We start from the raw sequence: 18723 nt of genomic DNA, 5'->3' as shown, positions 1-18723 counted from the left end.
TTTATTCTGAGAATTTACATTATTATAGTAAGAACATTATCCTTGATTTTGATTCATAGTCTAACATACCAAACTCTAAATTTCTTCTGTTACACACTTTACATAAACATAATGCAGCCAATCACCAACCCTTATATATATATCTCTGCACATTTTGAACAGTTTTCTTTATTGAAAATATTTTTAATTTGAAATCATCTAAGTTTTATATTATCTTGGCACATTAATCCCTGTGGAAATGTGTAAGACTTCTCTTCTAAAATAAATTATTTCATAAAGAGAGAGTAACAGAATAAGTCATAAGCCATGCTGATGAATTTTTAGTTACTACTGTCTTTAAAAAATAAAAACAAAAACAGAAAATAAACATTTCACATCTTCTTTTAGAGCCAACTCTTTCAATGAATTCAAAAAATTCATCTCTAATAAAAAAGTAATTTGAGGAACATTTAGGAAAAAGGCATAATATATAAAGCAACGTAAACAATAACTTTTAAACTTGCTTGTTTAGAAAATCACTGGGGTACAGATTAGTCAGCCTGATAAACTCTAACTTGCCTTCAGGTCTCATCATCATACCTCCTTCCTCCAACAGAGCCTCCTCTGACAGCCAAACATCTAGGCATTTCTGTGCTCCATTATGGTAATGATTGTCTTTTTTTATAAGTGATTATATTTGTTTGTCTTTTGCCTTCCCTGCACTCCAGTTCCATTAGGAAAGGCATAGTCTTTCCATTTTGAATATTTGGTGCTTGAGACAACTAAAAAGTTTTGTTGGGTAAATAAATCAATTCACTTATCTGTTAATCAATGGCAGTATGCTTTAATGAGAGTAATTATGAATATTTAATAAATAGTAGGAAGAGGAAAACAATATATATTAAAATGCAATTAAATGCCAAGCCATCTGTTGAATCCTAACAGACTTTATAATTTCATTTTTTTCTACTATAATGACGTTTTAAATTACCTCACATTTTCATAAACAATTATTAACTAATAAAAACATACAACAACTTACATAAAAATAGACTCTTTTGCATGATATAGTTGAAATTTTTATATAACTTATATTTCCATATGTATGAATTATATATGTATACAGACACAGAGAAAACCAAGAATTTATTGTTTAAAAAAAAAAACTCTAGAAAGCAAGAAACAAAATACCTTTCAACTCAAAGAATCTCATTTATATTTCACATATGCTGTAGACACAGCTCAGGAACTCAGATGTGATGCTTATGCATATGTATAAAGTATAATTAGCTTAGAAAATGCTGCTTCATCACCTGTCCTGATATTGTTGATGTGCTTCAATAACTTACCAAGCAATGCTGGAAAAGGTTCTCTCCAAATTCCAGTGAGTTGAAACGGTGCTTTTCACCCATAACATGTTAGTGATTTCCATTTCCTTATCGTATGAAAAGTCTGTCCTTTAAACCCGGATTGCTGGCAGACTGCTTGTAACTGACAGTTGTACACCATAAGCTCTTTACTTTAATGTTTTAGAGAGCTTCTTGAAACATTGAGGCATGTCTTTTCCTCCAAATCTCTTGATTTTAACCTCTCAATTCCACAGTGCTTGGATGAGGTGACTACTCTCTTTTCTCTGGCCTATTCTATTACAATAACCAATTGATGGTTCCTTTTTTCCCACACAGCTGCCCAATACATCTTCCTAGACTACAGCTCTGATCACACTCACCTACTCAGAAACTTTCAATGCCTCCAAATTGCTCATTGCTCAGTTTCTTTAATCGCACCTTCAAACCTTCCAGAAATTGACTCTGACCTGTCTAATAGCCTTACTTCTCCACATTGCCTTTGACGAACCCTACAATCTTAGGGAGCTAAAATACTCACTCTCACATCCACGCATCAAAAGTCCCTGCCTGCCTCCCTGCCTTTCTTTTACTGTTTCTACTATATCTTCTACATTCCCATATATACCACCTGTCTTCTTTGATCTGAGCAAGGAGTTGTTGACTAAGGATCCAGGAAGAAATCACTGACTTCCTAAAAAGCAGGAAAGAAAAAATTGCCTGGAAGCAAAGAGCAGGTGATATTCAGAAATTCAAGAAGATAGAAAATTAGCAACACAGAGGTCTGTATCAGTAGATTGCCTTCAGTCAGGGCCGCCATGTTCCTGGATGAAGGTGCAAAAGTCAGTGGAAAATCAATACATTGATAATCATCCAGCCAGACTAATCAGAAAAAAATAAGAAAAGTCACCAACTACCAATATCAGGAATACAAGAGATGAAATCACTACAACTTCTGCAGACACTAAAGGATGTTAAGAGGATATTATGAACAATTTTATGGCAATAATTCAACAATTTGGATAAAAAGGGCAAATTCTTTGAAAATCACAAACTACCAAAACTCACTCACAAATAAATCATCTGAATAGTTCCATATTCATTAAAGAATTTAATTTGTAGTTCAAAACCTTCACACACACAAATTCAGTTCCAGATGACTTTACTTGTGAATTCCACCAAACATTTAATGAAGAAATAATAAACTCATTCAGAAAATTGAAGAGGAGAAAATACATCCAACCTCATTCCACGAGGCCAGTATTACTCTGATACCAATGTCAGACAAAGATAGTTTTTAAAAAAGAAAATTATATTGTATAACAATATCCTTCCATGAACATAGATGCAAAAGTTCATGGCAAAGTTATAATAAATCAAATCTAATGATTCATTCAAAGGATTATACATTATCACTAAATGAGATTAATCCCAGGATGTAAGATTGGTTTAACATTTGAAATTAGTCAGTGTAATTTACCATATAGCAAACTAAAAAGCAAACTATATAATCACCTCAATTGATATAGCAAAGGCATTTGACAAAATGCAGCATCTATTTTTTTAAAAAAACAGCCTACTAAGAATAGGGGAACTTCACTACCTGATCACTATAAAAATTTATTTTTAAAAAAACCTAACAGCTAAAATCATACTTAGTAAAAGACTAAGATTAGGAAAAAGGCAAGGATATCTGCTTCCATCACTTCCGTTTAACATTGCACTAGAGATGCTAGCCAGTACAATAGGCAAGAAAAAGGAAATTAATGGCATCCAGATTGAAAAATAAGTACAATTGTTTTTATTCACAGATACTCTAGAAGTCTAAGCATAGAATCCTGGTGGTTCATGCCTGTAACCCTAGCTCTTTAGGAGGCTGAGGCACGTGGATCACTTGAGGCCAAGAGTTTGAGACTACCTAGGCAACATAGCAAGACCCCATCTCTACAACCCAAAAAAGTTTAGAAAGCATGAAATAAAATGCTATCTATTAAAAAAAGTTACTAGAACTAATAAGTGAGCTTACCAATGTTATAAGGTACAACATCTATGTATGAAAATCAATAATTTCAAAGACTGGCAAAGATACATTGGAAGTTGAAATTAAAAGGATACAGTTTACAATAGCCTTAAAAATGTGAAAGACCCCCTACACCGAATACTCTGGAGATAAATTACAGAAAACCTAAATAAATCAAGAGAGATACCATGTTCATAGACCAGAAGATTCAATATTCCTATAATCCTAGTTTTATACATATGGACCTACACATTCAATGCAATCCCAGTAAAAATCCTAGCAGACTTTTTCCTACAAATTGACAGGTATATTTTAGAATTCATATGGAACTGGAAAGAAGAAAAATGTTGGAAAGGTTATACTACCTGACTTCAATACTTACTACCAAGCTATGGTAATCAGAAAGTGAGGTGTTGGTATCAATATTGACAAATAGATTACTAGAACAGATTAAAGAGTCCAGATATAGATTCAGACATGTGCAGTCAAATGATTTATGACATAAATACAAAAGCAATGCGAGGTACATTTATCAAATTCTATTAGAGGAATTGAATATCCATGAACAACAACAAAGAAAGGAACTTCAGTCTGTATCTTGCACCTTATTCCAAAATTAACTCAAAAGAGGTGCTAGACCTAACTGTAAAACATAAAAATACAAAACATCTACAAATATACAAGAGAAATCTTTGTGATCTTGGGTAAAGCAAAGATTCTTAGATACAACACCAAAAGCATATCCTCAAAGGGAAAAAAAAATTAACAACTTAAACTTCATCAAAACTGAGAACTTCTTCCCTTCAAAAAAAATAAAAGCACTTTTAAGAAAATGAAAAGATAACTATAAATTAGTAGAATATATTTCCAAATTACCTATCTGATAAAGGACTCACATCCAGATTATTCATACATATCATTCCAAACTCAAAAATAAGAGCAAATAGCCCAAGAGGTTTGTTATATAGGTAAACTCTTGTCATAGAGGTTTGTTGTATAGATTTTATCACGCAGGAACTGAACCTACCACCCAATAGTTATTTTCTGATTCTCTCTCTCCTCCCACTAACTACCCTCAAGTAGGCCACAGTGCATGTTGTTCTCCTCTTTGTGTCCATATGTTCTCATCATTTAGCTACCACTTATAAGTGAGAACATACTGTATTTGTTTTTCTGTTCCTGCATTAGTTTGCTAAGAATAATGGCCTCCAGCTCCATCCATGTTCCTGCAAAGGACATGATTGCGTTCATTTTATGACTGCATAGTATTCCATGGTGTATATGTACCACATTTTATTTATCCAATCTGCCACTGAGGCTATCCCTTTTATTTTCTTATGCTCAGCAAATCAACCTTTTCTCCCCACTGTAATCCTGTGCCTCACTTTGCACACATGAGGTTAGTTTTGAAATTATGACTTTTAAATGCTTGTCAGATTATATTCTTACAAAAAGGTATTCACACTCCAAGGACCTGGGGAAAGCTGTTTTCTTTTTTTTTTTTTTTGTTTAGTTTTATCTAGTACTATAAATGGCCCATATTATCCTGGCAATTCAGGACTGTATTATCATCCTTGGTTATTTTACTACAATAATATTGGCATCTACTGAGACCTACTTTACCTCTATACATTTTATCCCTTTCCAAATTGACTCAGACTACTGAGCTTTAAAAATTCTTCTCTCCACTTTTTAGAGTTTTCTCTTCTCTTTGCTCATTGTCAGACAGATCATCAGCTGTCACTTCTGCTGTTTTCATGTGTTTGTTTAGAGAATCTTCACACATTCTTTCACTGTAGTTTCCTGTCTCTAAACTGTTTTAATTCAGAAAACCTATAACCGAGGGAGTAAAAATGATGTGTAAATTTGGAACAAATATAGAATCTGAGTGGGTAACCTGAGGCTTACTTTGTGAGTTAAAGTGCATTGCATCTGTGCCATTAATTTTGACACTCTTTTTTTTTTTTCCAAGATAAATGACACTTATGTTACTGTATCTAATTCCCAAGAGAACTGTAGCAATGAGAATTCCTGTTTTTCCCAGTGGAAAACATCATTGGTTTTCTGGAGAATAATTTGCCAAGGTTGTCTTTTGCAAGAACTATGTTCAGTGTTCCTTTTTATTCATGTAGATGTTTCCAATATATCTTTTTGTAGATATCATAATATTGTACAATCAATCTGTTCTATGAGCAATCAATTATTTACCTGAAAGCTCTTAGAATAATACATTGAAATAAATTTGACCACAGCCATACCAAGTTCTGTAATCTTTTCTAGTTTAATGTTCAAATAATGTGACTGATAAAAATAATGTAACTAAGGCAGTCCAGATGCCTTCGTTACATTATTTTTATCAGTCACATTATTTGAACATTATTTGAACAAGTGTTATGCCTGTGATAATCTGAGTTCAGATTTATATCTTCAACAGTAAGTATTTAGCATTCTCCAACCCTTCTTGCACTTGCAATGCTTTTCTAATTTAAAATTTGCACATAAGATTCTATTTGATTTATCTCTTGGTATATATGAATTATGTAATGATTGCTGAGGAGCAAACACTATTAAAATGGGTAACTAGACATTCAAGTTAAACATTCCTTTTCCCATATCATTCTATTAACTTTGTGTCACCTTTTTAAATCTAAGCCTAAACAAATGTATCTTTGCTTGGAGATAATTGTGGCTCAGAGATTGTCATTTAGAAGACTGTGTTTTGCCATACTGCTTTAAGATGCATTTTTAAAAAGGAGCAGTGTTCTTTCTCATTTCAGCTCTTGGGAGACACAGGAAATGCTCCCCTCACTCTACCACTAGAGTGAAATTTACTTAGGGATAAAGTCAGGGGATGTGTTTAGTTCCTAATTTGCTTGACTTCTGCAGCGCATCGTAATACTGCTCAGTTATGTCCTTGTAACACCGCCAGTTATGCGTTGAGTCACTTCTGCCTCTCTTAATTTCTATGGTGTCATGCTTTCCTAATTTCTCCTTTTCATCTCTGGAATGCCAGTCACCGTGCCAGCTCCATTTTCTCTACCTACTCTCTAAACATTGAAGTTCCTAAGAACTCTGTTCTAGATCTTCTTCTCATACCATAATAAACAGTCTCCTAACTTTAACTACCGAAAATGTGCTAATAATTTACAATTCTATATCTGCAGCCCAGAACTCTTTCCTGAAGGTAAACTCTATGTACCAACTGCCTTCTGGATCCCTCCACTCCATTATTCTATGGTTTTAGATGTATGACATTTGTTTGTCTGTCCACAGGCAACAGGTCCTCGGGGTTTGTTAAAGGAAGATGCCAAAGGCTCTCTTCAGAAAAGCTTCAGGATTCTTAACGAAGCCAAGAAGTTAGCAAATGATGTAAAAGGTCAGTGTGGCCATAGTTTTTATTATATTCCAGTTAACTGAGTTGTTACTGGTAAGATATTCTATCACACTACTGGAGAATATCATTTCTTTAGCATGATTTTTGTGATGATTCTATAATCTATTTTATGCAAATAAACTTTCTCACTAGTTTTACAAAATTTTGTCTACCTATCTCACTTCAAGTAGGGTAATATTTCACAATTTTTAAGTCTCATTTCTATAGCATCATTTCACCTGTATCTAATGTATAGTAACTTTTTGTGTAACAAGTTTTTAAGAGTCTCAAACCTAAGCCAGCCATAGTGGCTTACACCTGTGATCCCAGTGCTTTGGGAGGTCGAGGCAGGAGGATCACCTGGGGCCAAGAATTTGAAATCAGTCAGGGAAGCATAGCAAGATCCCTTCTCTACATAACATTTTGTAAAATTTAACCAGGTGTAGCAGTGTGAGCACATAGACGTAGCTACTTGGAAGGCTGAGCCAGAAGGATCACTTTCGCCCAGGGGTTTGACGTTACCATGAGTTGGATCACACTACTGTACAGCAGCCTGGGTAACAGAGTAAGACCCTGTCTCTAAAAAGAAAAACAAAATTAAATACATTTTTCTTTTTTTGAGACGAAGTCTCGCTCTGTCACCCAGGCTGGAGTACAGTGGTGCAATCTTGGCTCACTGCAGCCTCCGTCTCCCAGGTTCAAGTGATTCTCCTGCCTCAGCCTCCTGAGTATCTGGGATTACAGATGAGTGCCACCACACCTGGTAATCTTTGCAATTTGAGTAGAAACGGGGTTTCACCATGTTGGCCAGGCTGTTCTGGAACTCCTGACCTCAAGTGAACCTCCCGCCTCAGCCTTCCGAAGTGCTGAGATTATAGGCGTGAGCCACCGTGCCCGGCCCTAAATACATTTTTCTTGTATTTTATTTCTGATTCAGGGATCAAAATGCACAAAATATCTACTGCTGTATTATGGGCTTCGTGTTAATAATACATCATTAAACATGGCTGCTTTCTATATGGGTCATTACATTTATTATTTCATGCACATATCTCTTGTTTCTCATTTGAATTGCCACCTGTTTCTCTCTCCAGTTTCATTCCCTACCATTTTCTGTCTCATATGTGTCTCCCCAACCTTACCTAAGTATTCATAATTCCTCCCAAACATGGTACTATTCCAGCCCTTCATGTTTTCAGTATTATTTCTTCCCCTTGGAATGCCTCATCCTTCGCTTCTCTTCTTTGTCTAACTGCTTTGTCTCAGACCTTCAGGATTTAGTTCAAATGCCATCATTTCCAGGAAACCTAACACCTCATCTGATTTACATGCCCCATCACTGGTACAGTTTTCTCACAGACTTGTCAAACCACCACAGTCATGGCCTAATTAATGTTTCATCATCTTTTTAAATTTTTAAAAAAATTTTATTGATGCATAATAGGCGTATATATTTTTGGCATTCCATCTACTTGAGGAAAGACATGGGATTTTATTAACTGTGTATTTCTAGTATGCATAATAGTGACTAGCTCAAATGAGGAAATACTTATTTTTTACAATAAATGGTGTTGGCTTACCTTACTTATCTTCAAAAGAGAAGAGGTTTTAAAATCATTTATATTTGGCATGTTTTGGTCTCAGTAGAGGTTGATATGGAATTACAAGTTCTATCTCCATCATAAGTAAAATTTTAATAGTACAATTCTTCAGGCTGTGTATTACAGGTGAAATAAACTCCCTACATACATAATTCTGCTCAGCAGGTACCTCTTATTACAATCTGAAGAATGACTATGAAAAGCCAAAACCTGTGTTCCTATTGTACAAATGGACTCAATCCCGTGACTTTGCGGTCATTCCTTCCTATCTCATACCCTTGCCCAGGGCTGGGAATAGGAAGGATGGGAGTGAGGTGATTCATACAAGTGCAGGAACCAATCCTGTCTTTAAGATTTTAGTAATATCAGGGCTGTGCCCTTGCCTCTATTTCCCCACAAAGACTGGTATTATAAAAATGAAGACTGAGTCCACTTGTCCAATAGGAACACAGGTTTTAGCTTTCTATAGGGACTCTACAGATTGCAATAAGAGCTCTTTGCTGTGCAGAATTATGTATGTAGGGAGTTTTATTTCACCTGTAGTACACAGTCCAAAGGGCTGTACTATTAAAGTGCCATTTATAATGGAGATCAAATTTGTTCATCATGTATCTTGCTTATTGCACCAATTTTGATTTTTTACATATTGCATTAAAATATTTTTACCTGGACTGCAGAATTTTTTAATGCACCTTTAAATTTTGCACCTGAACTGAGTGCCTTAATCACCTCGTTCTGCTTCCAACCCTGCTCTTGCCTCTATTTCCCCACTTACACTGATATTATAAAAATGAAGAAAGAATTTTATTTTTAGGCATTTTTTTCCAAGAGAAAAAGCAATCTAAAGACAAGTATGGTAGGAAGGGTTAGGAGACAGAAATGTTCGTTAGTTTAAATTTCTTTTTTTGTAGTTCAGGTAGTACATTATTTAAAGTAATGAAAACCCACAAACTACTCAAGTAATAATTCCTCTAGAAAACCAAGCCAAGGCTATGACGGAGATGGGAATGTTTTCTTGCTACATTATGACATTTCTCTGATTTGTGGCCAATTACAGAGGTTATAAAATGGCTGTTAATCAGGGAAATGCCATATATTACCACCAGGAACTGCTGAAATAGGCCCTACAGAGCAGAACTCTTGACAGCAGCTATTAAAATAGAGATTTAGTCATTTCTCCCTCTATGGTGCCTGGAGTTAGAAGGAATAAAAATGGTGAGGCCAGTATACCCTCCATATTTCTAATTTGTTGCTTGGATCAATTCAGTACAGTTCAGTTAGTTCATGAGCTTCAGTCATGAATGACTTAGAACTGCTCCCTGCCATTTTTATGCTGTCCCTGCCTTGACGGAGTCTGAACTTGCCAGAAGCAATTTGTTTTGCTTTTTAATTTTTTAATATACATCTGTTAAAAGTAAATTTGCCCTTGTGTGAGTTTGAGATTTAAAGCCTGTCTACATTACACTGATCTGTGGAGATAAAAAGTATTTTGTTGATGAATATGAGGCTTGGTACAAATTGATGACTAAAAGAGTGAGAAGATGAATTAGTACCACCAAGTGAATGAATACTACTTTGCAGATGGACAAGAAATTTTTTTAGGCTGGGCGCAGTGACTCATGCCCTGTATGTAATTCCAGCATTTTAGGAGGCCAAAGGAGGCAGATTGTTTGAACCCAGGAGTTCAAGAAGAACCTGGGCCACATGATGAAACCCCATGTATACAAAAATAAAAATAAAAAAAGAATCAAAACTTAGCTGGGCGTGGTGGTGCGCATCTGTAGTTCCAGCTACTCAGCTACTTGGGAAGCTGAAGTGGGAGGATAACTTGAGCCCAGGAGGCAGAGGTTGCAGTGAGCCAAGATCGCTCCATTGCACTCCAGCCTGGGTGAGAGAGTGAGAGCCTGTCTCAAATAATAATTAATTAATCAATAACAAAAATTAAAAAGAAATTTTTTCAGTAAAATACCAACTTCAGGTTCTCATGGAATGTGTATAAGGCAAGGAAGAAGTAGAGCTTGGTTTATTAAAAGTTTGAGAATATTAAGATTTTAAAATTATACATCTTATTTTATATTGACTAACTTTTCAGTTTTATTTCCTTTTTCATTTATCCCCGGTTTTTGTCTTTGCCCAAGATAAATGAAATTACTTAAGTACTTAGGAAAATAATAGGTAACATGTTGGCCAGGTGCAGTGGCTCGCACCTGTAATCCTAACACTTTGGGAGACCGAGGTGCGCAGATCACCTGAGGTAAGGAGTTTGAGACCAGCCTGGCCATCATGGTGAAACCCTGTCCCTACTAAAAATGCAAAAATTAACTGGGCATGGTGGTGAGTGCCTGCAATCCCAGCTACTCAGGAGACTAACGTAGGAGAATTGCTTGAACCCAGGAGACGGAGGTTGCAGTGAGCCGAGATTGCACCAAGGCACTCCAGCCTGGGCAACAGAAAGAGACTCTGTCTTAAAAAAAAAAAAAAAAAAAAAAATAGGTAACATATCTATAAAATAGATAACACAGGAAATAAAAAGAACTATTCCCTGGAGATCTGTGACAGCTCCCTTTGAAGGAGGTGGTTTGTCTCATAGCACTGTAGCCTGTGGTATATAATTACAGTTAACCCTTGAATAATGCAGGGGTTGGAGAGCATGGATCCACTGCACAGTTGAAAATCCACGTATAACATTAGACTCTTCATAAACTTGACTAAAAAAAAAAATCTATTCCCAAGCCCAAGAATAATGAATCAAGTGTGTTGCTTGACATATGGTGCTGTCCCACACAGAGAACTGTATGAAACATTATTCCAGTCATTAAGTTTTATCAAACCAGTTGAAGCCTTCCTTCCATACTATGGTCCTCCAAACACTCAGTCATTCTGTTGAGACAAGTGAGTCATGAAGATTCTGAGATCATGGATGTAATACATTTGCAATTGCTAACCTGTTGAGATTCTGTGTTATTATTTTATATTTCTAAAATAAGAGAATAAACTGGAATACTGCAGTGCTGCTAAATCAAAGTATGGTATAGGAGTGCAATTGTGACTAAGGGATCCTTTTATTACTAAAGATACACTCCTTTTGAATTTGCATATTACCCTTTGCCTCAATCAGCCTTTCCATAGCAGGCATGTAAAAGACAAGCAAAATCTGCTCTATTGACAACAATTTTAGACTAAAAGGATGAAATTAAGCCTGGGTGCCCTGGCCTAGTGTGGTCTGGAGAACAAAGCATTCTTTTCAGGTGAAATTGCCAATCCCTCATACAAAGCTTTGGTTCCTCCTCTAGAGTGTGAATGGTGGAAATCAAAAAAATAAAACGAGGGTGGACTTCGATTAGGAGAAAAAATGAAAAGTGGCAAAATCGTGGCAAATATAGAGGGGCAGGTTCTATTGGAAAGATTATCCCTAAGAGTGAGTTGTAGCTTGTCATATCCAAACCCACTATGTGAGGAGAGGATAAGAAACAAACATTCAGAACATTCCTGTATATCATCTCAGCAAGAGACAAAGGCCTGTGTGATAAAAACTGGACTTAGAGCTAAAAACTCATCTGGACTTTGTTGTGATTAAATCCAATCAGAGTCTGAGATTATGTGGGGTTTTTTGCAAGTAAGTTAATGTAGACCGGAGATAAACAGAAATGCCTTCAAGAGACTTATGGATAACATAAAGGGATGGTGGGGCCTGTGTTAAACCAAAGAGTATTTGTCTTATTTAAAGGTATTCAAACTCAATTTTCTTGCTGGCCAAAAGAAAACAAGTCTGCAAGTCTACAGTCAGCATGTCCTAGAGGAGTCAAATGCGTCTGTTGATATCTGGTGGTTTTTAGTTTTCTATTCCGCTGGCTGCAGAGAGGACTCCCTTTTATCCCAATATCCTAAATATTTGCAGAACCTGCTGCCAGACAAGTACACCTTCCCTCCTTTCCTGAAGCTCCTACTATGACCCCCTAGTGGGAGGAAGAGCATATGCAAGCATGGTGTTCATTGTGAACAAGATCTAATTTTTTACTTTCAAATCAGAAGAGGGTTTCTCCATAACCTGACTTCCTGTGAAACAGTCATCTCTGAGGTTCCCATGTGTGGTCACTCTAGTATGTATGCCTGTCTATGCAGAATAAGTAATCAGATATAGAGCACATCCCAAACTTGTGACAGCTACTGGGGAAAGGGAACACAGGAGTTACAATCCTGACAGAAGGCCAGAAGTATAAAGTTTCAGGAAATGATACCATTCCGAGTCATTGTCACCAAACTCAGTGATTGCCTGCATAATGCAGAGAATTGGAGGGATTTTTCTAAAAAGTACAAAGATTGGGTGTAGCAACCTTATTAAATCAATTTGCTGGAGACCTAGGAGAGAAACACAGTTGTACATTTCACCTTCTGTTCTTCCTCACTCGGGTGCTCTTCTTTCCTACCCAGGTCTCAAGATCCTGCACTGGGTCTTTAGGTTGACTTAGGGGACAGGGTCTTTAGAAATCTCAAGAAGCTAAAATCTGAACTCAGTGCCTTACGCCTGTAATCCCAGGTCCTTTCCAAAGTCATCACATTTCCATGAATTTCACCCTTGTGAATGGGGCATTCTTTCAGGGCATTTATTTGTGCCCTGTTCATATTAATAAAAAACGAAAATTCCATTTGAGAAACTCAACTGGATGGAATTTGAATAGTCAAATTAGACGTTCCCATTAAAACTTATAGAAATCATCCTGATATTTAGTTTACTAACTGCCTATGGTAAATTCAGCACTTCTTCATGCCTCTCCCAGTTTATTTCTCATATCAGTCACATGAAGGAAGACGTTGTCTTTATTTGACACATGTAAAAGGGACAGAAATGACATTTGAACCCACATCTTCCACCTCTGTGTCCTATAATAATTTCACTGTACCAGACTGTATTTCAGAGAAATGATGCGTAGCAGCTTTATTTTGAGATCGTACATAGTTAGTTCTAATATAACTAAGCCCTAATTTATATTTAGCATCGTGTTAGAAACATGATAAACGCGAGTAACTGCTCATTATTAATGCAAGTGACTTGCAAATCTGCCCTGCGATTTTATTCTGGATATATCTATTTTGTGCCATTTCAATGGGCATGTGACAAAGGAGAATTATACTGTCAGTGTGTTCCCAGTCAACCCTTGCTACTCTGCTTCTTCCATTCCCTCATTTTGAGTCCTGCCTTTGCCAAACTAATTCTTGGACATTTTTCTTCTACTGTATGAGGAGGAGATGAGAAAGGGAGAACCAGAATTAAAGAGGTATGTGTGTGGAGCCTTTGAGTTTTGGTGGATGTGATCTTTAGAGAGAAAATAGAAAGAATGACTAGGCTTCTGTTATTGGGTATGAAAGCTGAAGGAATAAGGAGAGGGAATCTAGAAAATGTAACTATGAATTACAAATTAAATCTTCTTCTTATTCTCCAGAAATCACTACTAAAAATATTCAGTTGGATTTTCTTTTAACTATCGATAAATCTGTTTCTTTCCCCTTGTTACAATCCAAACTGAACCACAAGAGTTCTTTCTTACATTTTAGTTACGGATACATTATACCTCCTCTGTCTTTTGGCTAAACTCAGCCTTGGAGTGCTTATTTTTCTAGGTTTTCCTCACTATTATTTTGTAAGTTCCATTTTGAAATCTGCAATTCTTCTCTGAATAGCTTCTACTCATCTAATTCTATCACCAAAACTACAAAATGTTTAGATGTAGTTCAAGAAATTCCAGAAACTACTTTAGAAAAAAGTGATCAGTGTAAGAAAGGGCGAATTAGTAAGAATCAGAGTCAAGCAGCTGAAATATTTTTTAAAAATCAGAACAGGGTTGGAATATACACACTGAAACTTGCTAGTACAAAAAAATTGCAGAGAATCAAAATTAGTGCTTTGGAACTTGAGAGGCAGCAGTAAACATATTCTTCAGGTCAGTCTTCTGAATAATTGGCCCAATTGTTCAGCCAGTATTTTGCTATCAGAATGCAGAAAGTGGTATAAACCCAGGGATGCCCTTCAAATTAATGATCTTTTTCACCATATGGGAATATCTTGCTTGCCAGAACATTTGAATGCTCCATTATTTTAAAAATTAAATCCAATCAAGAAGCTAAGAAATGAAATTTCTACAGTTACATTTTCTAAAGTGTCGAAGACTTTTAAGCTACTATCAAAAGAGCAGCCCTTTATTCTCAAAGAATTTGTATAGATATCAAAGTCATAATCAGACTGGCTTTATTTCAGAGAATATGCTTTCGGTAGCCTATCCAAGATTTCATTTTAGTATAAACAGTAAAAATAACAGAAGTATTGTAGGAAAGATGAATTGTGATTGACACAGGAGAAAATTCAATTACTTGGAAAGTATGTTTTGTGGGATTAGAATTGAAAATAATAATATATTAGTGACTGAAATAGACATATTGATGTTTTAGAGCCATGCTTTGCTGGAATATTTTATGCCTTGTTTTTCAGTGATGTCAGGTCTTTGACTTGGAATTTAACAACAGACACTTTAAACAATGTTATGTGCTTATATTAGTATAATCTGTAGTATAACAGAGGTTTAAGGTGTCCGCCTATAAATCTCTTTATATGAAATGGAGTGGATCATTAATTAATATGCCCAGTACTCTTCTTCACATCCAGACACCATCTCTCCACCTTTTCCTTTGCTATTCTTCACAGATGTATGCCAATACAGATGCGGATAGTTCTCCAGCTGCCCGTGGCCTGCACAGCTCCTCTTATGAGCCGCATGCACAGCCTCTGAGAGGGGTGTGCATACAATCAAATCAAGACTGCTCTAGCTCTATTATATGGGGCATATTCTCTCCCACCTGCCTTCTCTGGGTACCAGGAAAGTGATGAAAATCAGTCTTGGTGTTGGCAAATAACATGAAGATAGCAAATAACATTCTTCCCCAGTTAGGTGGTTTACCTTTTTTAAAAAAATTGAAAAACAGAAATATATGCACACAGAAAGCAATTTAGCCAGCACAACCAGGTATAAAATGAGAAATTTTAGTACATTGTCCCTCATGACGCTATTAACTGCCTCCTTCATTCCCAGTTTCTGCTCACTATTAAGTACTGCAAAGGTTTTTGGCGTGTTCTTCTCTACCCAGCTCCCACCAGCCCCTACCATCCCAAATGCTTGTATATGTGTCAGCGTATATATGGTGCATCTTGCTTATTTTCATGGAAAGGTCTTAAGATTTATTTTACGTCCACATCCGCTCATCTACTTCTTTTTATAGATTGCACATGTACCATTGTATGAACTTGCTATGTTGATATAAACAGTACTTTAATCTTATTAGGGTATTTTTATTCCCCCCTCCTTTTTTTATTACAAAGGAAGAGCTAATGAGTATCCCCAAAGATAAATCTTTTACAGGTATATTGTAGGGTAAATTTCTGTCAGTAAAATTGCCAAACCAAATACATGTCTATTTAAAATTCTAAAAAAACTTATTAACTTGCTCTTCAAACAGTGGAATCAGTTTGCACTTCCACTAGCACTCTTGTGAGCACTCGGCATTATCATACATTTAATTTTCCCCAATCTCAAAAATAAGAAATGACATCTCACTGTTGCTTAGTTTTACAGTTCTTTATGATAATGTTGAGTGCTTTTTAAGAATTTCATAATTTATTATGTATGTTTATTTTATTGTGAAGTACCTATTCTTATATTTTCCTCATTATCCTTAAAAATATGGAACACTTTGCATATTTGCCTGCCACTTTTGCACATAGACAATGCTAATCCACTCTGAATAATTACAATTTGGTTATATATGTTGCTTAGGTGAGGCTTCTCTGATTTCTATAACTGTGACCAATTTTTTTAAGACAACAAAGGAGAAAATTAGAGGAAGACAAAGGAAAGGAGGAGGACAGGAAGAAAAGGTTGAGGGTGATGGTGGGAGGAGCATTACTACCCCAAATGCTCTACTAATCCCTGGTTTTGACTATCAGTCCCTGGTAGAATGCAGTAGTTAGCATTGTTTATGGAATGAGACTAAGTGGATTTGAATACCACCACTGCCATTTATTAACCGTGCAAGCTTAGGAAATTTACTCAAATTCTCTAAGTCTCAATTTCCTCATTTGTAAATTGGAGATAGTAACAGTATATACATCATCATATACATCATACATCAATGTTATTGTAAGGATTAAGTAAAACAACCCATTGAAACTGAAGAACACTAAATGAGTGTAATATACACACTCAATGCTTGTCAGGCATTACTCTTACTAAATACTGATCCATCCTATCCAGGAGGGACTACAACAGCTTCTCTTTCTTGGTCCTTTCTCAGTGGTCCTCCTTACTTGGGGACTCTATCTTGTATTTACATGTTGCATTTCTGTGGAGTTAATTTAAACAATTGGTATACATGTCCCAAAAACAATTTTTATGGCATAATAAACTATTAAAAATTTACCTAAGAAATGATCTGTTGTATCCAGTCAAGAGAGGTAAATAGTATTGTGGGAAGTATAGGATTTTTCATATTTTGTTTTTTCCATTTGAATTTTCACTAATAGATGATGTAAGAAAAAGAAGACAGATGAACTCCATTTCAGTCTTAAGATATATTTGCAGTTTAATGCATACCTGAGCAAGATTTCTAAACTGGTATCAACAGATTGGATCTTTATTTTCTTTCCCCTTAATGATTTCAAATTTTGCTCTTTATATTGTTCTCGAATTTTTTTTTTTTTTTTTTTTTTGAGACGGAGTCTCGCTCTGTGGCCCGGGCTGGAGTGCAGTGGCTGGATCTCAGCTCACTGCAAGCTCCGCCTCCCGGGTTCACGCCATTCTCCTGCCTCAGCCTCCCGAGTAGCTGGGACTACAGGCGCCCGCCACCTCGCCCGGCTAGTTTTTTTTTTTTTTTGTATTTTTTAGTAGAGACGGGGTTTCACCATGTTAGCCAGGATGGTCTCGATCTCCTGACCTCGTGATCCTCCTGTCTCGGCCTCCCAAAGTGCTGGGATTACAGGCTTGAGCCACCGCACCCGGCCAATTGTACTCGAATTTAAACTGCTTAGTTACTATTACAATATAAATTAATCTAAAGTTTAGAGAATATTAAAAAGCTAGTGGAAAGAAGCCGGAAAACTTATATATGTAATATTAAATTATCTCTAGCAAACGGCATTTTTGAATATTAAAGATAACATTGCTAAAGTAGCAAGAGAAAAAAATCTATATAAAGTTTATTGGACCCAATTTGTAAAAATATTATTTACTTTATGAGAAAAATGACTATTATCAGATATGTGCTAAAAGTTGTTTTTCCATTTATTTAATTTGTATTTTAGTCCAAATAAATATTAATAAATATTATTATACTGAAGTTGGAGGATTCTGCTAAACAGTAGTGTCTGAGATTTTGAAAATCTAATCCAATGATTCATTTTGGTAATAAAAGTTTTAAATAAGTGGAATCAATGGTGATAACAAAAAGGCATAATTACAAATGGAATAAAAGAGTAATTCTTTGGAGGTTTCTTCTCTATAGGAAGATATCAAATTAAGTCAGATAAAGATCAGATACCAAGAAGAAAATGTCAATGTTCAACATGTAGAAGCATCCAATAATTCAATGATAATAAAAACACATATTTTTTGTGATTGGAAATATATTTATGTATAGATGCCAATAAATGCATTGTCTTGCTTTTAATTAATTTTATATTAAAATAACCTGAAATCGCACATCCAAGTATAAGCTCAGAGATGATAAAACTTAATCCTTTTTTTGTTGTTGTTTTCTATTCACAGAAAATGAAGACCATCTAAATGGCTTAAAAACCAGGACAGAAAATGCTGATGCTAGAAATGGGGATCTCTTGAGAGCTTTGAATGACACTTTGGGAAAGTTATCAGCTATTCCAAATGGTAAGCATTCAGGACACTACCAACTGTGTCAGTTGACCTGAAATTTTGAAGACCGTTGTTAACTTTTACCAATTTTTTCTAAGATTATTCTGGTACTATTATCTGGAAATTAGATACTGGTTTTCTTACTTATGAATTCTTCTTTGTGAGAATGAGAAACTAAACCATACTTTGCATTATGGTATTTTTTATCTTTTATTGCCTTTAGCCAGTATCCTTAGGAATGTGTTACAGAAAGGAAGATATAGACATCTTATTATTATAAAACTCATTCTTCAGTATTGGCAGGGGATTGGTTCGAGGACCCCCCGACAGATATCGAAATCCTTGAATACTCAAGTCCATTTTATAAAATGACATAGTATTTCCATACAACCTATGCATAGCCTCCCATATACTTTAAATAATCCCTAGATTATTTATAATACCTAACATAATGTAAATGCTATGTAAGTTCTTACAGTGTATTGTTTAGGAA

General features: G+C 35.6%; 1 protein-coding gene across 1 annotated transcript in view; it reads left to right on the top strand.

Moving 5' to 3' along the window:
- Positions 1–18723, top strand: part of LAMA2 (laminin, alpha 2) — a 613484-nt gene that overhangs the window by 517359 nt on the left and 77402 nt on the right. Inside the window, exons 43-44 of the mRNA XM_011951660.1 lie at positions 6619–6721; positions 18129–18245. Of these exons, the coding sequence (XP_011807050.1) occupies positions 6619–6721; positions 18129–18245 (220 nt within the window). The remainder of the gene's footprint in view (positions 1–6618; positions 6722–18128; positions 18246–18723) is intronic.

The sequence above is a fragment of the Colobus angolensis genome, unplaced genomic scaffold, assembly GCF_000951035.1.
Source record: "Colobus angolensis palliatus isolate OR3802 unplaced genomic scaffold, Cang.pa_1.0 Scaffold322, whole genome shotgun sequence".
NCBI classification, from domain to species: Eukaryota; Metazoa; Chordata; class Mammalia; order Primates; family Cercopithecidae; genus Colobus; species Colobus angolensis.
The sequence above is the reverse complement of the archived record's forward strand: the minus strand, read 5'-3'. Positions and strand labels throughout refer to the sequence as shown.